Source organism: Drosophila gunungcola, unplaced genomic scaffold (assembly GCF_025200985.1).
Source record: "Drosophila gunungcola strain Sukarami unplaced genomic scaffold, Dgunungcola_SK_2 000001F, whole genome shotgun sequence".
Lineage (NCBI taxonomy): Eukaryota > Metazoa > Arthropoda > Insecta > Diptera > Drosophilidae > Drosophila > Drosophila gunungcola.
The window spans coordinates 323,833-347,343 of NW_026453197.1; the positions used below are offsets into that span (position 1 = coordinate 323,833).

The following is a 23,511-nucleotide window of genomic DNA, read 5'->3' on the forward strand; positions in this document are numbered from 1 at the left end:
CTTGAATTAATAAGAAATATAGGTGTTGTTAATGGCTAAGTATGAATAATAGTAATTTAAATACAAGGTTATAAAAAAATATTGTACCTAACTACTTTGAAGTTCACACTAATTGTGTTGATATATTTATATTGACCCAAATAAGGTACATTTTACCCAAAAATTGAACTTAGATAACCGCTGATTGGTATAATTATACCCAATTATTAAATATGTTACGGCACTATCATACACACTATAAACCGTTTAAAGGTATTAACCTAAAGCTAAGTTTCTAGAAAAGTTAAAACACATTCTTACTTGGGCAATGTACCTAACTACGTTGCTAGGTACAAATATTCAAACACTAGTTACCGTTACCGTTCACCACGGTACTACCCCCATCACTAACTTATCGATTAGCCTTTATCGCTGTCCGATTGTTTCGTAAGCACACCACTAGGCGAAGCGCGACCGGCAAAAAATTGTTTTTATTTTATATAGCTTTTCCAGTCAAAGCCGGACCAAGTTGAACCCAGATCGCAATGCAGGAGTTCTTCAGCGTGTTGCTGCCGGACGTGAAGCGGGAGCTACGCCGCGGCATCGTCGAGTGCTCCAAGCGGGGTCTGCTGCACAGCACCAAGTGGCTGGCGGAGATGCACCACGGACTGGCCGACGTGCAAATAGATAATGAAGCTCCGCACGACGATCGCACGTTCAGCGAATGCCAGCTGGAGGGGATTGCGCCGGCGGAGTACAGTGACTACTTTCTGGCCAAGAGCTACTACGATGTAAGGGAGTACGATCGGGCAGCCCATGCGGTCAGGAACTGCGAGTCCAGTGTGCCGCGCTTCCTGCACTTTTACTCCACGTACATGGCGCGAGAAAAGCGCCGACTGGACTCTACCACAGATCAAGCGAATCTCCACGAGCCCAATCAGATGCGTGACCTCGCCGATCTGCTGGCCACTTTGCGCATGGAGTACGGCAAGAGTCGACTGGACGGCTATGGCATCTATTTGTACGGCGTTGTCCTTAAGGCCCTGAATCTCAACCAGGCCGCTGAGCAAATGCTCATCCAGGCCATCAGACTGGTGCCCATGCTGTGGAGCGCCTACCTGGAACTATCGCCGCTTATCATGGAAAAGAAGAAGCTGCTTAGTCTGCAGCTGGGTGGGCACTGGATGCGGCACTTCTTCATGGCCCACACTTACCTAGAATTGTACCTAAATGACGACGGTCTTAAGATCTACGAGGATCTTCAGGCGTCAGGCTTTAGCAAGAGCATCTACTTGATTGCCCAAATGGCTCTGGTCTATCACAACAAGCGGGATGTGGACAAGGCGATCGAACTTTATCAGGCACTGCTGGAGAGTGATCCCTACCGCCTGGACAATGTGGACACCTACTCCAACCTCCTGTTCGTCAAGGAGATGAAGACCGAGATGGCCCAGTTGGCGCACAAGGCTGTGAGCATCAATAAGTATCGTCCGGAGACGTGCTGTGTGATAGGTGGGAGTATAATTACATAAAAAACATGTATTAAACTAATGTACAATATAATATTTTGTACCCCAAGGTAACTACTACAGCATACGCTGTGATCACCAGGTGGCTATTTCATACTTCCAGCGGGCCCTTAAGCTAAATCCCAAGTATCTGGCCGCCTGGACGCTGATGGGTCATGAGTTCATGGAACTGAAGAACACAAATGCAGCCATACAGAGCTACCGAAAGGCCGTTGAGGTCAACAAGCGGGACTATCGCGCCTGGTACGGGCTGGGCCAGGCCTACGAGATAATCAAAATGCACTACTACAGCTTGTACTACTTTAAAATCGCCCACCAACTGCGTCCGTACGACTCCCGCATGCTGGTTGCCTTGGGCGAGACATACGAAAAGCTGGACAAGTGCGAGAATGCGGTCAAGTGCTATTGGAAGGCCATCGATGTGGGTGATATAGAGGGCATAGCCATGTACAAACTGGCCAATCTGCACGAGAAGCTCGGCGATCACGAAACGGCGGTCCATTGCTACATCATGTACTGTGAAGACGAGCGGGCGGCCACCGATAAACAGAGTCTTTACCAAGGCTTTATTACGCTTGCGAATTATTACGAAAAAAAAGCGGATTACGAAAGAGCTGCCTATTACGCTTACAAGTGTCTGGACTCCGATGATGTGAGCAGAACTTTTTTTTTTGGTCAGAAACCATAATTTAATTAATCAAATTATTCAAATTTTTCAGCGAAAAACGGAGGCAAAGGCATTGCTGAAGACAATCGACTGGAAGCGCAATGCTGAGTGGCAAAAGAAGCCCAAAACTTCTGCGACAGTGGCGAATGCAGAGACTAGTTCCGAGGATGAAATGGAGTGGGAGCTTCAAGATGTTCGTGTACGTGTGCCCTTCACCTCCATAGCAACCACGACGACATCAACAACTGCGACTGCTGCTGCAGGGTCAAGTAGCAGCTCGTCGAACAGCTTGCGTCCGGGTAGGTCCGTGGCCGAGGGAATGCGTCGATCGCAGGCCAACAGGACGAGCCTTACACCGGCTGCTAGCAGTACCACAACCACGTCCGCAACGGCAGTCACAACAGCCACTGAGGAGACGCCTGGCCCGTCCAGCGGCACGGCAAATCCTCCGGAGCAGCCGCCCTCGGATGATGCCAGCTCAATGGAGATTTCCAGCGTGTTCATCGATTAGTTAAATACGATCCACTTGTATAAATTGCTCTTGTTTTATGCATTATATTGAAAATCCAAGTAAATATACTAGTCGTATCAAATTTGATCAAAAACTATTGGTTCTACACGCGAATTCGTACGAACTATCATCAGTAATTAATTGATCAAAATGTAAATTTTAAAATTCATTTAAAAAGTCACTGTATTTCAAAAATAAGATAAAACCTTTAAAATTTTTTAATGAGTTATATTTGGTTTACAAGTTTAAAACTTGATCAAAAGCAATTGGTTCTCCACGCGAATTTCTACAAATTTTCATCATTCATTAATAGATTCATATGTACATTTGAAAATTCATTTTAAAAAATCACCGAATTTAAAAAACTAAGATAAAACATTTTAAATGCAACCAATGTTAATCGAATTTTTTTTAATATTTAAAACTCTTGGCTTAGAAAAAATTATCCAAATAATAAAGATTTTGATTAAAAAGAAAACACATCTATTACAAATTTTTAAAAGTATTACAAATTGCGTTGCGTCGTTTCGATAAATTGATAATTAGATTAAAAACAATATGTACTCATTCTTCGGCTTAAAAAAAGCATTTACAAAATACAATTCCATTCCAGAAACCTTGGATAAAAAAATTTTAAGGCACCAATGTTTACTGGGCCATAAATGAGTATTGTAAAAAAGTTCTTATTATTCAAAAACTAGTGTTAAATAGGCTTGAAAAGTATTTTTAAAAATACCGATTTAGATTAAAAAGTATTTATTGAGTAAAATTTTTCAAAGTGTTACAAAATAGATCATGCATCTATTTAATAGATTGTTCATTAGATTAAAAATATGTACTCATAATTTCCAGTTTTTGATTACTTCGGCTTTAAAATAGATGCATTACAATATGTTTCGATCTCAAAACTCTTGGATCCATCGTGCTATGATTTCTGCCTCCTTATTGCGGGCATCGCGCACTGAAGGCGGATCTGCAGGATCGCTGTGGCGCAGATCCAGGTGATGGGCTCCCTCCGGCAGAATGATGACGAAGACCTTGTCATTGGGGGCCTGCAGCACACCGCCACCGCTCCAGGGATCCAGCAGGCCATTGCTGAAGATGATGTTGGTGACAGCCTCCAAGTTCCTGCCGCCATACCGTAAAATTATGTCATATGGCTTGGGCGTGAGGCGATAGTCCTTGTAGCACTTCTCGGCGTGCTCCTTGAAGTTCCAGCTAGAGGTGCGGAACATGGTTTCGGTACCGTTGGAGCAGAAAGGCATCACCATTTGGTTGCAGGACTGTACATTCCAACCCGCTTCATCGGCGTTCGAGGTGGCGGATATATCCAGGCACTTGGAGGACCCAGTGTAGTTGGTATAGACCGCCAACGCACTGGACATGGCGTGCAGTAAATCCCCGTCGCCGGCATGCAAGTCCTTCAGGTAGTAGCACACCTGCCTCACCGGATAAGCCGGTAATGGAGCCAGGAAACTGCTGTTGTACGGATAGTTCACCATGGCCAGGTTGCTGTAGACCTCGTCGATGTAGCCCAGGAACTTCTTCAGGTCCGCATCGCTCTTGAGGGGACTGCATAGGTGAAAGGCATCAGATATCTGCTTTTTGCCCGCATCATTCCCGCCCAGCGTCTCAAAGAGTTTCCACGACTTGGCAATGTTTACTGTACAGTTTGCGTTGTAAGCATTCTCGAAAACCGACGTAACAATCCGGTAGAAGATGTCGCAATCGGTTATACCGGGAAACTGGAGAATGGGTGCCGAGGCGGCCAGAGCTCCGGTGACCAAATGTGGATACTTCATCCGGAACCAGGCGGCCAGCATTCCGCCGTAGGATCCCCCGAAAGCCACCACGGGCATCTGGCGATCGCTCCTTAAGAAACTGATCAACATGGCGTAATCCTCCAGGGCCTGTTCCACCGTAAAATATGCCAAGTGCTCCGGCATGCTGGTGTTGAAGGTGGAACTCCCGAAGGGCAGGGACTTGCCATAGTACCGATGCTCCGCGAAAATGACCAGAGCATTCTGCTTCTCCGCCTGCTCCCACAGGAATCCGGTGTTCTGGGCAAAGAGTTCGATGTCCCCCTCGTTGCCCGTGTAAAAAAAGATCGGAGTGCGGGCATTGCTCTTGTCCACGAACGAGTCGTTGTACAAATACCGGATGTTGAAGGTGGCGTTGATCAGGAAACTGAAGTGATCCAGAGGCACCTGGAATTCCTTGATCTCGTACTTGAACCTTTGTTCGGACTTAGAACCCGTGATCAGGAGGATTCCCAAAATCGCCGACAATGCAGCTCGCACTATAAGTTCTCCCATTTTGGGGGACAATCAGAATCAGATGACCAATTGGACTTACAAGCTTCTCAGTTCGTTATCTCTAAGCCGGGCTTTATATTATACTTTATATATTTATACAGTGTTACCAGGTGGCAATAGTCTATGGACCCAATATTTTTTGATACGACTTTAAAAAATCAATTACCGTACGTTTTAAAACTTTTTTTAATTAAATTAATTTTACAATGTATTTAATATAAACGTTTCATCTCAGATTTTTATAAAAAAAGATAAGGAAGGATTTTACATTCCGTTAATCTTCATCAATTATGTTTGATTCAGTAATAAATTACAAATTTGTAACAGATTTAAAAACTACATAACTCAATAGATACAGTTATGGGAAAGTTTTCATTTTTGTATCCTACTATAAAAACTTCCAATCTCTCGACACCTAGAGTATGCTAGAATAAAACTTAATTAAATTAGGTTGAAAAATACGATTATAATTATTTCTATACCATTTATTGGTCTTATTGAAAAATTTAAGGAAACGGTTATTTCTAGGTTGACAAAGTTAGAAATTTAAATACTTATATTAATGTACCTAAATAACTTGAAAAAAAAATGGAAGAGTACAAAATAACCTATACAATTTTTAAATAGGTTCAGGCCTTAAATAGGTATTTCTCAACACTAGAGTGTGTTATCGATAATTATTGCCAAACAACACAGCTGTCCTGTACCGGTTTATTTTGATTTGAGTTTGATTTTGCTTGTCGTTTTAGAAAATCTAAAAACAATGGATGACAATAGAAGGAATCAAATTACAAGCTTAATGTTGCTAATGAAAGATTACAACGATCGATTTATGCGGAACCTATTGGAGCTGCAGAAACTGGAAGAGGATTCGACCAAGTTGTTGCTAGTACTTGCAGAGGAAGATCCCATCGAAATACCATTCAAACGGGAGGTATACATAATTAAATTTATAAATAATTATATAAACTATAAATCATGAAAACATTACAGCACCCGGATGGTAAATTCTGGGAGCGAGATGTCCCGCAAAAATCTGATGACTTCTTCAAGGATAATTTTCGCATGGAAAGGGAATACTTTGATGAAATTGTGGAGCGTTTTCGAAATGTGGGAATAAAACAAGAGAACCCGAATGCAATTGCATTAGAAAAACGCATAGCTATAGCCCTATATGCATTGGGATCATCAAAAGACTATCGCAAAGTGGGCAGATTATTTGGAATTCCCTCGTCGATGGTACCAAAAGTCCTGACTGAGTTCTGCAGATTTATCTGCCGCGTTTTTTCCTCGGAGTACCTGCCCCCAGAGTTTCTCACCCAGGAGAAACTGGACGAATGTGTCTCGGGATTCGACGAGCTAGGCTTTCCTCAATGCTTCGGAGTTTTGGGTAAATGACTGTTTATTTTCAGATATATCACAGTGATTTGTAAACATTTTTGCAGATGGAACACACATTGAAGTACGACCACCCATCGCCGATGCTGAGGATTATTATAACATGAAAGGATGGTATTCTACTATACTTATAGCATTAGTAGATCACAGGTAAACTTCTTATTTAAATGTTTTTATATACCCAAACTATTATATTTATAACCGCTTCTAGAGGAAGATTTCTATATGTAAATACAGGCTGCCAGGGTCGCTGCAGCAAGTCGCAGATATATGAAGCCAGCACCTTGAAGAAAATGGTCAATTCAAGTGATATTCTTAAGCCAATTCAAAGACTATCGAGGAAGTCGATGTGCCGGTGCTTTTGGTTGGCGATTCGGCCTTTCGATTCTCAACAGCCGTCATGAAGGCCTACCCGTTTGAAAATAATGGGCAAGAGAATGAAATTATTTTTAATGATGCCCATTCTAAAATCAAGAGACTTGCTGAGAATGCCTTTCGCCAATTAAAATGTCGCTTCTCCCGAATTCATAGGGGACTTGATAATCGCAACCGTAAAGCGCCGGGAATTATAATAGCCTGTTGTATATTACACAACTTTTTAAATTACAAAAATAGCGATCTTATGGATAATTGGAAAATCGATGATAGCGATCGTGCTCAGCCCGAGGAAACCGACAGTTTCACTGACTTGTTGGCAGCTCCGGAAACTATGAGAAACGCCATTTCATACTTTATCAACAAGCAGCCGGAAAGATAATAGAGTGAAATAGGATCTACATATGTCGCCGTTGTGAAATCAAATATTATTTTTATATTTTAACTATTTTAGTACGTACAAATAATACTCTACTGGTTACTTTTACATTAAAAGTAAATTACAATTTAATTTAATTTAATTGTTACAAAATTGAGAGGAATTTAAATGATTTGAGTGCTTAAAAACGGTCTAAGTTTTTTTTTTTACCGATATGATTGAAATGATACAAAAGATTTATCACAGAATGCTTCATGTGATTACATTCCAAAGTTTTTTACGAAAAGGACCCATAAGTTCTTAATTAAATATTTTGTTTTTGGTATTACGCACACAATTATGTGGGCTTTTCTAAGCATATCTGCGAACTTCTTTTGTTCGTAATAGCTTAACAGTGCTATAACTTGTCCAGCAATTGCTGATGGAATTTCGCATTGGCCTTTTCCATGCGCATCATGGTCTTTTCAAGCCTCTCCAAGGAATTAAGCCGCCGACTGGCCAGATCGGTCAATTCCTCCCGCATTTTTTTCAGTTCTTTGTTGCGTTCTCTTGTGGCCTCCAGTATTCCTGCTTCGAAGGATGTCATCTCTTCCTGGGAATGTTTTTGCCGCTTGTAAGGTGGCGAAAAGGGCGGGTCATCACAAGGGGATCCCGGATTTGACATCATCTCCAGAGTGCGCTCCCATGATTCCCCACCATCGTTACTTGGAGCACCGTTATCAATGTCATTGTAATCCAAATCGTCTTCTAAGTACTCCTCTATTCCATTTTCTTCTGCAATTAAATTTGTGTTTCGGATGTCGAGACTGTATTGAGCATACGGCTCTGCTAATAATAATATACTATCATTTTTAAGACTACCTGTGCTTTCTTCTATTAAAGGACCGTATTTTAGTGGATTTATTCTGCCAAGAATGCGATCAACTCTTTCAAAGTGCCGCCAAGTCGACTGTACTTCTTTGCGCTCTTGTCTGAATTTCAGGAGTTATTAGTCCTTTCGAATAAACAATTAATATTGAAGGGTACCTACTTGTATTTTCTGGTTATGTTGTCCAGTTTTGTCCGCACATCCTTCATCTCGACTCCAATAAACCCGGCATCATCCAATTTTTCCGCCATAGCCCCGCATACAATTGTGCTCTTTTGACCAGCCCGCACAGACGCAATGTTCTCCTCCCACAAATCAAATAGTAATGATTCATAGTATAGGGACCATGAAATCGGTTTCCGTTTTATATAAGTCATCTTAATTTAGTGCTATTAATTTCATTTGATTTGCAAAATAAAAGCAAAACAAAGTTTTGTTATTTCTTACAGATGTTATTAGGGATGGACCTTTTACAAATATCAACTTATCGGCTATCGACTACAATTTGGTATTAAAATACTTTAATTGATTAAATACATGTAGATGTAGAAACATTGTATAATTACAGTATGTCAAACACCTAAAAGAACACAGCAAAATAAAAATATATTATGAGTAGGGTGTCAAATAAAAATCTCGGTTAAATTGTTTTTTTTGTCTTGTACAGTAAAATATAAACGAATTTCAAATTTATTTTAAAGCAGCAATATATAAAATAAATTATGATTTAAGACAAAAGTTTTAGCTTTATTCAATGAACACTGTTTATGAACATACGTTATTTTGGACTAGTTACAAAATTAAATGAAAAACGACTTCAACAATTTTTTTGTAAATTACTTCCTTGGCACTGGATGTTCCGTAATTTTTCAAACCATTTACTGTTTTTTAAACACCCAAAGTTCAGCCACTGTTATTAATGGAATACATTTTTATATAAAAAGTGTTTTAAATTATTTATTTTGTATTTTGTTGTATTTTATTTCTAGCTCGCCGAATTTTTTTGTTACACCCTTTAAGCCGCTACTTAAAAAATCAAATTTTATATCCATTCAATATTGAATGTTAGTTTCAGTTAGCGTTTCTACTTAGCTAGATGAAGATTATTGCAATAATCCTATTGGTAAACCTTGGCTTCAGTGAGTACTTACTAAGCCCAAGATCTTTCTGCCAATAATATGATTTAACTCACAGCCTTAGGTAATAAAAAACAGAAAAGTGAACAGGTTGCTCAGGAAATACGAGATATTGTAAATAAGTATAAACGCTTTTCCACTGGAAACGCTGAACTCTATCAGTGGGTAGAAAAACTTTACTCTAAGATAAACACCAGACTTGAAATAAAAGAGGAATACCTGTCAAAATTTAAAGAATACGACAGGCGCCGTCAGTCTTTGGAAAATCAAATTACTGCGCGCATAAACACGATCAACCGCCTAAATCTCTTGAATAAAGGAGGTAAAAGATGTGTTAAGTATTACCAGTTTCAGAAAAGTGCACTCGAAGGCGCTTATAAGTTAACCAATTCTAAAAAGGAATACATTATAACCAAAAATAGTTCACAATGCCCAATTAAGTTTATTAAAGAAAACTATGATGATTATTTTTGATGTAATATAACACATATATCTTAAAAATGTACAATAAAAAAATACAATATTTGTAGTTGCTTGCATTTTATAAAAAACTGTAATGCATAGAATTTGTAATTTGTTTAATAAATTTGAAAATTAAAAGTTATTTATCAATATTTTTTTACAAGTTTAAAATAAATCTTTTTCTTTCAATTTTTATAGCTAAAATCAAAATTAGATGTTTTTTTTTATAAAATTGAAAAAAAAATAGTTTTTCCATTTTGATTATTTATAAAAAATATCTTTTGTACGAATGGGTGTACTTCTAAAATAAAATAAATAAAAATATTTGTGATCTATGATGAAAAACCTTACATGTAAAACATCACATGTGATTGAATGAATGACTGAATCCTTAGTAATTCATTAAAGACATTGGATGTCTTTGATAAAAGATATGTCTTTTATATATCTATAATGCAGATCATAAATATTAATTTTTTTGTAAAACACTTGTCTGAATTTCAGAGGTTGAACCAATGCTCAAAACATATTAGCATTCAATTTGTACTTTCAATTTTAATATTAAAAATTAAAAAATTAATTTAATTTTTCCAATAAAAATTTAAAAATAACTCATGTTTTTAATTTTTATAACAAAAATTAAAAAAAATAAAAAATTTACAATTTTTTGTTTTATACGTTTTCTGAACATTTTTGTCGTACTCCAATATTTTAAACGAATCGGACTTTCAAATATACATAAACTCGTATTTATCTTTTATTGTTTATTTCGTTTGGCTTAACTTTTTTATACTTGTAGGTTTACACATACGATGGTTTCTGTATCGTGGGTGCAACTATATATATTATCTATTACGTATAAAAAAATTAAATAGTTGCAGCTGATTTTTATACAGCAGGCACAAGAAATCATTTTTTCATATAAATTGGTAAGCTTAAAACATAGATTCAAATTAAAACTAACTAACTAACTAACGGCTTTATTTGAGATCTTCTCTACTAATACAATAACCATTTTTAGACTAGAATAGTTGAGTAGTGAATAAATAAATTAGACAGTATATTTTCTCTTTTTTTTTTATAAAAAAAAAGTTTAAAATTATTGGATTTTACCTTTTGTTGTATTTTAATTCTAGCTTGCCGAATTGTTTTGTTACACCCTTTAAGCCGATACCTTAAAATTCAAATTTTATATCCATTTAATTTTGAATGTTAGTTTCAGTTGGCGTTTCTACTTAGCGAGATGAAGATTATTGCAATAATCCTATTGGTAAACCTTGGCTTCAGTGAGTACTTACTAAGCCCAAGATCTTTCTGCCAATAATATGATTTAACTCACAGCCTTAGGTAATAAAAAACAGAAAAGTGAACAGGTTGCTCAGGAAATACGAGATATTGTAAATAAGTATAAACGCTTTTCCACTGGAAACGCTGAACTCTATCAGTGGGTAGAAAAACTTTACTCTAAGATAAACACCAGACTTGAAATAAAAGAGGAATACCTGTCAAAATTTAAAGAATACGACAGGCGCCGTCAGTCTTTGGAAAATCAAATTACTGCGCGCATAAACACGATCAACCGCCTAAATCTCTTGAATAAAGGAGGTAAAAGATGTGTTAAGTATTACCAGTTTCAGAAAAGTGCACTCGAAGGCGCTTATAAGTTAACCAATTCTAAAAAGGAATACATTATAACCAAAAATAGTTCACAATGCCCAATTAAGTTTATTAAAGAAAACTATGATGATTATTTTTGATGTAATATAACACATATATCTTAAAAATGTACAATAAAAAAATACAATATTTGTAGTTGCTTGCATTTTATAAAAAACTGTAATGCATAGAATTTGTAATTTGTTTAATAAAATTTGAAAATTAAAAGTTATTTATCAATATTTTTTTACAAGTTTAAAATAAATCTTTTTCTTTCAATTTTTATAGCTAAAATCAAAATTAGACGTTTTTTTTTTATAAAATTGAAAAAAAAATAGTTTTTCCATTTTGATTATTTATAAAAAATATCTTTTGTACGAATGGGTGTACTTCTAAAATAAAATAAATAAAAATATTTGTGATCTATGATGAAAAACCTTACATGTAAAACATCACATGTGATTGAATGAATGACTGAATCCTTAGTAATTCATTAAAGACATTGGATGTCTTTGATAAAAGATATGTCTTTTATATATCTATAATGCAGATCATAAATATTAATTTTTTTGTAAAACACTTGTCTGAATTTCAGAGGTTGAACCAATGCTCAAAACATATTAGCATTCAATTTGTACTTTCACATTTAATATTAAAATTTTAAAAATAAATTTAATTTGTCCAATACAAATTTAAAAATTATATGTTTTTAATTTTATAATAAAAATAAAAAAAAAGAAAATAAAAAATTCATTAAAATTTTTGTTTTATATGTTTTCTGAACATTTTTGTCGTACTTAAATTTTTTTAAACGAATCGGACTTTCAAAGATACATAAACTCTTATTTATTTTTAATGTTTAATTCGTTTGGATTAACTTCTTTATACTTGTAAGTTTACACATACGATGGTTTCTGTATCGTGGGTGCAACTATATACATTATCTATTACGTGATAAAAAAAATTAAATAGTTGCAGCTGATTTTTATACAGCAGGGAAAAGAAAACATAGATTCAAATTAAAAACTAATACTAACGGCTTTATTTGAGATCTGCTCTACTAATACAAGAACCATTTTTAGACTAGAATAGTTGGGTAGTGAATAAATAAATAAGACAGTATATTTTCTTGGAAGGAAAAATTTAACTTGGGAACCCTGTTTAACGTTGGCATTTATCATAACAATTTGGTACCGTTCCGTTTGATTGAGCCCACATAGGCACACACTTGGTTACACGTCTTTGAGTAGTTTATTTTGCAGTCAGTGGCTAGTCGAGTGTATCCGAGGGCATAAGCATAATATTGGGTTAACATAATTGGCATACGGTAAGGGAAATGCCCTGCCATAAGATTCTTTGTGCTTCAGTTCAGTTTCAACGATCGGCTCATATGGAATAAAAATATTTTCACTTACAAAATACTGTGACAATTTTGTGTAATTAATTGTGTAAATGATTTTGGGTATAAGCTGAAATTGCACATTTATGGGCACACACAAATCAATTCATTCGGTCCCGCGAGTTTCGTGCATAAATTAATAAGCCAAAATGTAATTTCGTTTTTCGTGTGTATATTGATATATAAATTATCATAAAAACGGCGGATAATTGAATTTCGAGTGGGTGGTGGTGGGTGGGATTTCCGAAACCGAAGCGCTGATGTCAAAACGAGCCCAGCGGAAACGGAAACAAAGCAGCATCAAAAATGTCAGCCGTTGCAATGAGGTCAACCCCTTTTTGGTCCGCCGGTCAGTGGTGTCACATAAAATATCCATCACAATAATCATCGTCGGACTCATGGCGAGATTATTTTTCATTTTGTGCACTGGTTCGCCTAATTGATTTCATTTTTTTTTGGTTTGTTAATGTCAAAAGAAGAAATAATAATCATTGTGGCGCTAGTTGTCCGACTAATTAGCGTTCAGAAATAATTGATCAACGGTCCGTTGCGCCGCTCTTAAGCTTTTCCTCTAAATGGGAACTGGTTGCAGTTGCAACTTTTCCATTAGATTTATGCGCTCAGCAAAAAGGCAATAAAATGTTTGAAAATCAGGAGACGGGGGCAGAACATTCGAATGTGAGCGGCACAAGCGTAAATCAATTTGATTAATTATTTGGCATTTCGTGCATTTGATCCGTTCTATTTGGATTTGACATAAGTGTTGTTTATATTTCTTTATCGGCTTTTTTAATGCTTTTTTTTTTAAATTATTATTTAAATTATTAAAATCTCCCGTCAACCTTTGCAACATTATTTTATAGCTTAACCAACTTTTTTCATTGCTTAATTTCAATGGGTAGTCAAAAATGACTTAAAAAAAGGCAAGCACACCTATTGAAATATAAAAATATCTGAGCCTTAAACTAATACTAAACTAAACTATTTGCCGATTTCTATTCAACCACAAGACAACCACAAGCCCACTTAATCAATTTTTTTGAAAAATGGGATGTTAAAATTGAAGTGAACTGCAAATTCGTATATCTTTCATCAACAATTTTGAAATCATCAACACAACAAGTTTAAACTACCTCCAATTATGGTTTTTATACCCTTGCAGAGGGTATTATAATTTCAGTCAGAAGTTTGCAACGCAGTGAAGAAGACATTTCCGACCCTATAAAGTATATATGTTCTTGGTCAGCATCACTAGCAGAGTCGATCTGTCTGTCCTTCCGTCTGTCCGTCCGTTTCTACGCAAACTAGTCTCTAAGTTTTAAAGCAATCTGCATAAAACTTTCACAAAAGTTGTCTTTCTATTGCAGGTTGTATATAAGTCGGAACGGGCCGGATCGGACGACTATAGCATATAGCTCCCATAGGAACAATCGGAAAAATAAACAAAAAAATTATAGCTGCAAAACATCATAGCTTCAATGTTTTTCAACATATACGCAAGTAAATCATAATTTTAATGTTTTTAAAAGTATTTAATTCTTGCAATAGCTGCAAGGGCTTGCCGAAGTTTGCTTTCTTTCTTGTTTTTATATAGATTTACACAAAAAGTAATAATATTTCCCTTAGTATCAGAATAAATGACGCCATTTAACTTGCATCATGTTAATGAAGAATCATTTTTCATTTCCGACCGACTAACTACCGAAATAGGAATATTAATGCATCGGTTTATATCAAAGAAACGCCGGTAAAATTGCAAAATTAATGATGCTCGTGTAAATATGAGGCAATGCATATTTCATAACAAAGTGCCAAAGCTTCAAAAAACATACAGAAAAAGAGACAGACGGTGTGAAAAATAAACGGGGAGATGGCGAACAAACATTTAACTTAATGGGGCGTGTCTTTATTGTCCGCTGTCTGCTCGCCATTGTATTCATGCATTATTTATATTTTATATTATGCACTTTTTTATTACTAATTTTTATTATTTATGAACATAATAAGGATTATTCATTTACAAATACAAGGCATCCTAAACAGAATATTATAAAATTATTATTATCACATAAAAATGTAATTTAAACAAATGTAAAATTGCTTTCTTCAGAGATATTATAAAATATATGATAAAAATATGAAAAAAAATCATAGAGATCTGTGGTACAATAAAAAAGTATATTATTGTTGTACAACTTATAAAGTTATTTTAAATCGCCAGATTTTTTTTGTAGAGCCCCGATTAACCAATAACCAAATATTTATTTTAAAGAGCATGTTAAAATGCTTAAAATTACATAAAAATTAACATTTTCGCATGATGCTTTATGTTCTTGTGGCCTTTGCAATGATTGCTTACAACTCGCAATTTTTCATGATTTTTATTATTTGCTCTCTGTTTTCGCCATGCGTTTTGCTGTCAATTGTCGAATGGATGCGCCTGTGATGCAGAAATTGTAAAACAAAAAGCATATCACAATTCGAGTTGCAATAAAATTTATTTATTAACAATTTATACTTTATGCCATTGCTGTTGTCTGGACACATCCTGTTTTTGTTTTCCCTGTTGAAAAAGCTTTTTATTTTTCTCGCACTGTTAGGTTAGTTCGACCACCGTCAATTCGATTGTTTAAAGTGCAATTTTATGAAGCGTTAACAGGGGGTTTTACATTTATTCATGTAAGCCCCGCCTCAGAAAGGTTAAGTTATTGTTGATGTGTAGATTTGACAATTCATTGAAGCAGCAAAAATGCAATTTTATGGAAAATTTGTTGGGCAATAGCGTTTACTAGCGTTGGACAGCGGAGTTAATTGGAAAACGTAACAAGAAAGTCGAAACACGACCACATAAAGTTCCTTCCCTCGAACAATGTACGTTGGCCACGCCCTCACGTTCTTTGTGCTTTGGAGATCTGATAATTTGCCCATTTTATAGTTAGTTGCATTCGAGCATTTGGGGACATTCGGTTTAATTGCTTTTTTCCCCTCCGTTTTGCATAATTAGAATTTGATAAAATGTTTCAGTGGCTCCCAAAATGCAACCCACTTCCCTCACTTCGCCCACTGGCCACGCCCATTGCATGTTGCATGTGCTGACTTGCTGTGCAAATTCGATTTTAATAATTGGAATTTATCTCTGATCAAATTTCGTGGCTGCTGAAAATGCTTTTCATGGCACTGAGAACTAAAATTGAAGAATAAAAATCTAAGATTTTGGTATAAAATACATATTGATTAACTGGTTCATAATCAATTACTTAAGGTAAAAGACATTAAAATAGAACTGTTCATATAAAATACCCTTTTTTATCATTCTGGAAATTTTGGAAATTTAATTTATATTTAAAATATTTATTTTTTTTGTAATAATTAAACCTCAGTCGAATGCTGGAATATATACAACTTTTTTGTTCAGTACATTATTAAACAAAGATTTCAAACTATTGCACAATTTTTTTTAAAACGAATTTTGAACAATTAAATAGTTTTATTTTGTATAGGTTTTTTATAATAAATATAATGTAAAATGTTCTTTTCATTTCACAAATAGTTTAAAGATTGCAAAAGTACATGTTTTTCTAAAAGAAAACGTTGTTAAATCACTTAATTTTCTCTTATATCAGTGTATTTATCAGTGTATTTCCAGCCCAGCATTTCCCACCACTGCTCGCACCCAGTAAATTAAATTGGTTTTAAATGGGCCAACGATGCGTTTTTGCCCAGCATCGATTGGCGTAGATTGATTTGGCAGTTAACAAACATTTCTGGCCGAAAAACATCAAAAGTTCGCCTGGGAAATAATTTCAGCAATTGCCATATCTGTATCCCTATCCCTGTCAGCGCCTTGTAGAAAATTGCCTGGCAAGTGGAGCTTAGCTGTCGAGCTGATCGCATTTTGAGCTGGCATCCAACCAACCAGCCAACCCACCCACATGCCCAAGTCGTCTGCATTTCCCTGGCTGACTTTTCCGCTTCGAATTGCCCTGGAAATTGTATTGACAGTCGTCTCTGGCTTTTCCTTGTACGCTCCTTCGGGTTCCTATTTTTCCGCCAGCCAGCCTCTTTATTTGCCGATGCGACAAATTGACAGGCGAGTTGGAAGGGGATGTGGCATACGAATTTGTTAATAATCTGGCATTTCTCACATGGCAGGCGTACACTTCTAAGCGGGTATGTGTCGGAGTTTTTGAGACGAGCCATGAATGCAATTAGTCCCAGAAGTCAGGGCACTTCAAAGAATTTAAATGGAAACCAAGTTTTTTTTTGAAACAATCATCTTGGGATTTTAATTTCGAACTAAGACCATTGATATTTCCTTCTGCGTTATATTTTGTTTCACGAATTTATAAGCGAATAACACATTCGATTAAATAGATTTATTGCAACTTTTTTCATCGAGTATTTTTCCCACATTTCTCTGCTAAGCCATTAATTAAAGCTGGCAGAAAAAATATAAACTGAACTAAAATTGCCAATAACTTAAAATGATTGATATGTTTACAGGCTTAAATTTAACATTTATTTTGCAAGTCAAAAATAAAAAAATCGCTCATTTTTCGCTCCGGCACCTGTAAATTATGATTCAATTAATAAATTCTCGTTGTGAACTAATTTGAGATCCCAAAGGATGAGAGTGCTTCTTTGAAGTGAAAATGAAAAAGATGTTTATGCGTTGAAAATCCGTTAAAATCCGTAAAAAGCTACAATAAACTTTGACGGCAGGAAAAATCTCATGCGGTTGTTAAAATTTTCGCCATGGCACGCGTTGAAACTGGGGAAAAGCTGTGGAAAACCCAGGGAATGACGAGGAAAAGCCTGCTCCACCGGGAACTGAGCATTCATTTTTTATGTTTATTGTCGCTTATCGCTCGCTAGCCAAAGGGGGCGTGGCTCCAGGGGGCACGGTGGGCTGTGGGCGGAGGGGGGCGTGTCATTAGAGTCACGGCGCCAAGATGAAAAAGAGTAAACACGGCTATGAAAAAACGTTAACAACTCTCTTGGGGGAAAAGGGAGCATAACAAAACGCATTACACACACAATCTTTCAGTCTGTATCAGCGTGTGTGTTAGTGTGTAACTTTATTAGCAGTCTCCCCTGCGGTGTGTGTGTGGGGGTGGGGGTATGGGGGTGTGCCGGTGTGTGTTACCTTGTCAAAATTATGAAAACGACAGGGTATCTCGTTCGCATCTGCACCTGCCCGCGAAATTAGTTTGCTTATCAGATTTCTGCACACAGAGATAACAACCATTTTTTGTGGATGGTTTTATCGGAAGGATCACAGCCAATATTTGGGAGAAATAACTCAATTTGACACATATCAGTAAGTCAATATATTTAATGATTAATTTAAACAAATATCGAATTTTGACAGCAATAGAACCACACCGAAATTGTGGTCAAAAAATAATTAAAGGTAGGTAATCAAAATACAAAAAGTTATCAAAGGTTTACTTATCATAAACAATAAGTATACTTTGTGAATTTTTTTTGAAAGTTATCTATAAAATTATTATTAAAAGTGTTGTTGATAAAAATTGGTACGACAACAATAAAGAAACACCGTTTTTTTTATCAAGAAAATATATCAAGAAGACTAGATAAAATTCGAATATACAAAATTCTGTTTAAAGTATCATATTGCAATTATATACTTTCGATTAATAAATTATTTATGATCACAGGCCTAATTTGTAAAGCCAAACCAATCCCTTTTCTAAAAGAAACTTTCAATTACCTGGTGCATAATTCCAATGCAAAATTCCTTGGTTCACATGAAATATTCAATTTCGGGCAAGAGGAAATCCCAGTTTTTTTCATATTTTTGCAAATGATGCCAAGGAATCTCGGAACGCGTTCGCACCTCGCCAGGGTCATTTAAATGCAGATTGCAATGAGCAGTCTGTCCACTTGAGAGCCGGCATTTGCATAATGGCGGCGACACATTGCAGCGGAACCGGAAACCCGAAGCCGAACCTGAAACTCCTCCTCGACGGGGGAAAACGGGAAAAGGGAAAATGGGGAAAGGGAAATCGTGGCAGTTGCAGGTGCTCGGTCGTGTTTATGACTACTTGAGATTGCAGGGTTGTCGTCGGGGTTGTCGCCACCGCTGACGTTACCAAACGGAAGCCATCGAGTATTTTGGGGCCCAGTAGCAAATGCTTCTCATTTGAATGCAACTGCCATAAATAAGCTTGGGCTTTGAACTAAAGCAAGTGCGAAAATGCCTCCAGAAAAAAACAAATAAAAGTAACAAAAAATATTTTAGGGCAAGAGTGCTAACTGCAGCTATAAAAATATATAAAAAATCAATGGTTACTGTTTGTTTACACTTACAATATTTTAATTATTTTATTATGCTTAATATTGCCATACATTTTTGGAATTAAGTACAGTATTGTTAGGTAACGTTTCCAAGCTTCTACTAAAAAAACAATGTGTTAAATATTCTTTAAGACTGAACAAAATATATTAAAAAATAGTTGGCTCTGCAGTTAATACACACGTACACATAAAATACAAGCGATTAATTATATATTTTACAACGTCAATTTATTGATTTCTTCTTAAGACATACTAGTAAGTTTTATTCACAAATAAAGGGCAATGTACTTTACCATATACATTTTCTTTAAAGCTTAAATTCAAAATTCAGTGACATATCTAAGGACTAACATATGAGGCAGATCCAGGGATTGGACCAACTAATTTTATTCCACCTCGACGTAAAATTTTTGGTAAACGTTGATGCTTTTATTATTCTTTAAAAATGCACTATTTTTGGAACTAAAATAAAATTTCTCTCTGGTCGAAGTTCAATTTTGGAATTTCCCGAAATATTTTCACCTTGCAGTGGTCCATGGACCTCTGGCCTTCTCCCCATTTGCCACTGTTGGTGGAATGTTTATGTTGCCGCATCGCACGGAGGAAAGGGCACGCACGGAACTCTTCGACCCCAACGTCCAAACGCAACACACACATATGATGGTGTCGAAAGGTGCAGCTGTGACTTTGGGTGGGGTAGTTGGGTGATAAGTGGGAGTTACAAGGGTGGAGGTTGGTAAGTGGGTGGTGCTTGGGAGGTGGTGTCAACCAGTTCCACTTATTGTGGGACGAGGAGTCTGGCAGCAGCTGGATTGCCTCCTCGGTCACTTAAACAAATTGTAAAGAATTTTTTTAAGTTTCTACAAGTGCATCTATAAGAAAATCATTCGTACTTAAATGTTCTACAGTTTGAAAGATTTTCTTATTAAAAAAGCGTACGGAACTCATACATTGGTTACTATTAATTGTAAATAAATGACCTATTTACAAACACAATATTTAAATTATAAAATAATCTATATAGAAGCCAGATAATAATGTTAAGTAATATAAGATTGAATAAATAGTAAAAACAAATTAAAATAGTTAGTTCGAAAAACAAGCATTAGGAAAAGCTAAACATACTAAATTGAATATTTATAAAACAAATTTATGTAATTTAATTTTTTAATATGTTAAGTCCGTTTTTTCCGATTTGATGGTAAACAAAAAGATTTAACATTCAACATTTAATTTCACAAAATGATTTGATAAATATATACACAATTTTCAATGTTCAATTAATTCGTAGTGCTTTTCTACAATCATTTATTTTATCAGCTGCCAAAATGTTCAAAGCTTTATAAATTGAAGCAAAAAGGGCTTAAAAAGCCAGCGATTGCTGGAAGCATTAAAGTTTTTAACGAGAATAGGAACAAAAATATATATTTTTCTCACACCCATTTTTTTGTAGTGTTGAAATTGGTTCCGGCTGAGCTTTTGTTGCTGGTGTGGCATAAATATCGTTGCGGTTGCACGTGAAAATTGCATTTGGCCAGCAGCATTTGGCTGCTGTTCGGATAGTTCCACTTGAAGCGGAGTGGAGGACATCGAGTGGGCGGTGGTGAAAGTTGTGGTGCTGCGCCCTTACACGCTGTGCAAATTGTGGACTTAAATGTTTATAAGGCACCACCCAGAAACCACCGCCCATCACCCGACCACCGAACACCACCCACCTCTAGACCATTTTCGGCGTTTGTTTATTAAGCTTTTCTGGCGGAGGAAATAGAAAACGAAAAAAAGGTGTTGAATGCCACTTGCTGGGGCTGCTTTTTATTGCCATCGCACATCTAAGTGCAGCAGCTGTAAAATAAATATATATTTTTATTTTATCCCCCCAAGCCCTGGCCAATTTCTTTTGCTTTTATTTGTTGTAGTTGGGGGAGGATATAAATTAAACGCATTAGAGTAGGAAACCGCAGCGATTTTCGTTTACTTTTTTCCACCGGCATTAATTCGCTTTTGCAACCGACAAAGGCACTTAACGTTCTCACTCCCTTTTTTCGCCCTTCTCTTTCTGTATATCTATGCCCCGTCTCTTTCGATTCGAAGTGTATACAAAATTTAAATAAGAAACAAATCGAAGTAATGGCCAAGTCCCCGCATACCTCTTCGATTTCTAGCCAAATGCCAAATGCTCAACTGCTGTGAACGGCAATCGAGAAAAAAACTGGAAAAGCTGGAGAAATAAGAAATTCCGATTCACATAATGAAAAAATAAAGGAAACCGAAACTCCATTGAAATGAAATTCATTGAAGCATTTTTTTTGGCTTGGCAAATAAAAGGTAAAACAGAGAATTAATGACACGATACTGTTGCTTATCAAACACGTTTTTACCTGTCAACAATATTATTCAAATGTTATTCAAAGACAGGTGCAATTTTTTTCCAAAAAAAAGAGTACAAAAGAGCATAAAGTTATTTAAAACAAAAGACAAATCATAAAGGGATTTTTACGATTAACAAAAAGCTGTGAATAATATAAATATTTTTTACTATCCATATAAATTAAAACGAAATAAAACATTACCTGCAGTTGTTGCACCACATTCAATGTCAAAATCTATATATTTTATTACAGTTATTGAAAGTAAGCCAGCAAATACATCGAGAAAATAAACTCCGTTTATTTTTTTCGAGCTACTGATTCGATAACGTTGATAACCCCCGAGAGTCGTTCGCCTGGTTTCCGTTTTAGTGGCGATGGAGCTTAGGGCCAAGCTCTTAAATAGAATGACTAACCATCTTAATCACATCACAGACACACAGGGATATGTGCAGCAGCTGGGGGAACTAAACGCTCGCCGACATTTCGGCAGCTGCCAGTTGTTTGCCACTAAACGCTTACAACCAGCGAAAAATGCGGAAATTTTCATATAATCAAATGGCAGCCAAAAAAACGTTTTGTGGCCACGGGGCGGACGTCTTCCTTTAAGTTTTCCTACCACGGCTCCCTTCTGTTAGCTTTCGTTTTGTCTTGCACTTTGCATACAAAGTACCATTAACTACTGGCATCAGTTTTTTACAACACAGCAGCAGCAGTTGATGGCATGGCGGTTTTTGTACAGATTTCCTTCTTGGTTTGCGGGCCGAATAAGTGAAAGGCAAGTTGACCAAGTGGCAAGTGCTCTGACCACAAGTACTCCATTTGGATTGAAACGGATTTGGTTTAATGTATCTACCTAACAATTGTTTCTTAAGAGCCACGCAACAGATTTTTATTAACATTCAATAGATTTTTTTAGATTCAGAACAACTACATAGAAGTTATTTAAAAACTATATATGGTATTAATGGTATATATATTTTTTAAGCAAGATTTAAAGAAATTTAAATAAAAAAACAAAAAATACCACTCACGTATTGCAGTATTGATGATAAAATGCCATTACCAATAAGGAAACAAAAATATTGTTAATATTTGTAGAAATCTATTTTAAATCATTGTCTACACTATCTATAGTTAACTTAATATTTTCTTAGTTAGGTGAACATTTGGCTTGGGTATTTTATATTGGAAAAACATTTTATTCATGCTAAGTAAATAAAACTAGGTCTGATATGAAAAATAATTAGATTTATTTTATAACCACTTTTTAATTGTTTAATTTAATTTTTGATACTAAAGTTCATCTCAAAATCTGTCTATTAGTTGATGGAGATACGCTCGGATTATCGATGGGATCTTTGTGGTAGTCATGCTGTCCTCCACAGTAGCTGTGCCCAAAGTAGAATCGGAATCAGGCTTTGTTGTCGTATCCTCTGAATTATTGTAAAAGAAGCAAAAGTAGACAACCAAAGCTACTATGACTAAAACACCTAAAGTGGAGAAGACAAAAATGCACAAACACTTGAGACCCAATTTGCAACAGCTGAAAAAGGTGATAACACTTAAAAACCATAGACACTTTGAGACAAAAAATGTAAACTTACCAACATAGAGAAGTTCCAACTAATCGACACATTATTGCTCTGTACGGAAATTTTTTCTTTACAAACAAATATTTTTATAAACTTTTTAAGAAAGAATTATGAGTGAAAACGCAGAGGGATACTTGGCATATGCTCGAGGGTGAAATGACATCAATTTTGTCATAACAATTCGAATACTTTGGTCATAAAAATGATAGCTACACCCCCTCCAGTTCGTAGGCATATTTTGGCTTTCAAGCAAATTATATTTTATGCTGTTTTCTTACAAAATTCGGTCCTTTATTGCCGACGGTACAGGAAGTGCGATTAAGGGTTGTGGACCTCCCTCAAATTGTCGTCGAGGGCAGCAGGAGAGTTTACAGAAATAAAAAAAAATGGAAAAAAAGAAACATTCGAAGAAAAGTTAAGGAAGAAGGCTGGAGCAATGGTCTTTCTTGTCGCATAATCGAAATGTATTTCGGCTTTTTATTGCACTGCCAAAGGTAAGTTGGCCTTCCAAGACAAAGGGGGGATGTAAAAGTGTGGACCTGGGTTTTTGTGCGG

The 23,511-nt window shown here is 36.0% G+C and overlaps 5 protein-coding genes across 7 annotated transcripts; 2 read left to right on the forward strand and 3 right to left on the reverse strand.

Moving 5' to 3' along the window:
- The first annotated feature begins 406 nt into the window (after positions 1–406).
- LOC128263060 (cell division cycle protein 23 homolog) lies at positions 407–2,903 on the forward strand. Its single transcript, XM_052997721.1, has 3 exons — positions 407–1,491; positions 1,559–2,160; positions 2,228–2,903. Exons 1-3 carry the CDS (start codon positions 525–527, stop codon positions 2,684–2,686), a joined length of 2,028 nt encoding a protein of 675 aa, XP_052853681.1. The 5' UTR covers positions 407–524; the 3' UTR covers positions 2,687–2,903.
- A 516-nt stretch (positions 2,904–3,419) lies between these two features.
- Positions 3,420–5,096, reverse strand: LOC128263061 (lysosomal Pro-X carboxypeptidase). Its single transcript, XM_052997722.1, has one exon. The coding sequence runs from the start codon at positions 4,999–5,001 to the stop codon at positions 3,589–3,591; it is 1,413 nt and encodes a 470-aa protein (XP_052853682.1). The 5' UTR covers positions 5,002–5,096; the 3' UTR covers positions 3,420–3,588.
- A 571-nt stretch (positions 5,097–5,667) lies between these two features.
- Positions 5,668–7,245, forward strand: LOC128261849 (uncharacterized). Its single transcript, XM_052995752.1, has 4 exons — positions 5,668–5,935; positions 5,995–6,391; positions 6,447–6,549; positions 6,611–7,245. Exons 1-4 carry the CDS (start codon positions 5,765–5,767, stop codon positions 6,801–6,803), a joined length of 864 nt encoding a protein of 287 aa, XP_052851712.1. The 5' UTR covers positions 5,668–5,764; the 3' UTR covers positions 6,804–7,245.
- Positions 7,246–7,403: 158 nt separating this feature from the next.
- Positions 7,404–8,507, reverse strand: LOC128261850 (uncharacterized). Of its 3 annotated transcripts, none has more exons than XM_052995756.1 (3): positions 8,184–8,507; positions 8,015–8,124; positions 7,404–7,924 (listed from the first exon to the last, which is right to left on the reverse strand). In XM_052995756.1, the coding sequence occupies exons 1-3, from the start codon at positions 8,396–8,398 to the stop codon at positions 7,551–7,553; spliced, it is 699 nt and encodes a 232-aa protein (XP_052851716.1). In that variant the 5' UTR covers positions 8,399–8,507; the 3' UTR covers positions 7,404–7,550. The 3 variants fall into 3 exon arrangements, with proteins under 3 accessions (XP_052851716.1, XP_052851714.1, XP_052851715.1); XM_052995754.1 differs by having other exon boundaries at positions 7,997–8,124; XM_052995755.1 differs by having other exon boundaries at positions 7,404–7,927; positions 8,184–8,505.
- A 14,088-nt stretch (positions 8,508–22,595) lies between these two features.
- On the reverse strand, positions 22,596–23,134 carry LOC128261852 (protein midgut expression 1). Its single transcript, XM_052995759.1, has 2 exons — positions 22,969–23,134; positions 22,596–22,907 (listed from the first exon to the last, which is right to left on the reverse strand). The coding sequence occupies exons 1-2, from the start codon at positions 22,998–23,000 to the stop codon at positions 22,670–22,672; spliced, it is 270 nt and encodes an 89-aa protein (XP_052851719.1). The 5' UTR covers positions 23,001–23,134; the 3' UTR covers positions 22,596–22,669.
- Positions 23,135–23,511: the final 377 nt, after the last annotated feature.

Bases quoted from the DNA above. Each gene is read 5' to 3' on its own strand.
- LOC128263060 (XM_052997721.1), top strand. From the start codon at position 525: ATGCAGGAGTTCTTCAGCGTGTTGCTGCCGGACGTGAAGCGGGAGCTA. The intron at 1,492-1,558 runs GTGGGAGTATAA...TTGTACCCCAAG, and splicing joins GGAGACGTGCTGTGTGATAG to GTAACTACTACAGCATACGC. The intron at 2,161-2,227 runs GTGAGCAGAACT...CAAATTTTTCAG, and splicing joins AGTGTCTGGACTCCGATGAT to CGAAAAACGGAGGCAAAGGC.
- LOC128263061 (XM_052997722.1), bottom strand. From the start codon at position 5,001: ATGGGAGAACTTATAGTGCGAGCTGCATTGTCGGCGATTTTGGGAATC.
- LOC128261849 (XM_052995752.1), top strand. From the start codon at position 5,765: ATGGATGACAATAGAAGGAATCAAATTACAAGCTTAATGTTGCTAATG. The intron at 6,392-6,446 runs GTAAATGACTGT...ACATTTTTGCAG, and splicing joins TCAATGCTTCGGAGTTTTGG to ATGGAACACACATTGAAGTA. The intron at 6,550-6,610 runs GTAAACTTCTTA...AACCGCTTCTAG, and splicing joins ATAGCATTAGTAGATCACAG to AGGAAGATTTCTATATGTAA.
- LOC128261850 (XM_052995754.1), bottom strand. From the start codon at position 8,398: ATGACTTATATAAAACGGAAACCGATTTCATGGTCCCTATACTATGAA. The intron at 8,125-8,183 runs GTAGGTACCCTT...CCTGAAATTCAG, and splicing joins AACATAACCAGAAAATACAA to ACAAGAGCGCAAAGAAGTAC. The intron at 7,925-7,996 runs GTATATTATTAT...TAATTGCAGAAG, and splicing joins AGGTAGTCTTAAAAATGATA to AAAATGGAATAGAGGAGTAC.
- LOC128261852 (XM_052995759.1), bottom strand. From the start codon at position 23,000: ATGTGTCGATTAGTTGGAACTTCTCTATGTTG. The intron at 22,908-22,968 runs GTAAGTTTACAT...CACCTTTTTCAG, and splicing joins GTTGGAACTTCTCTATGTTG to CTGTTGCAAATTGGGTCTCA.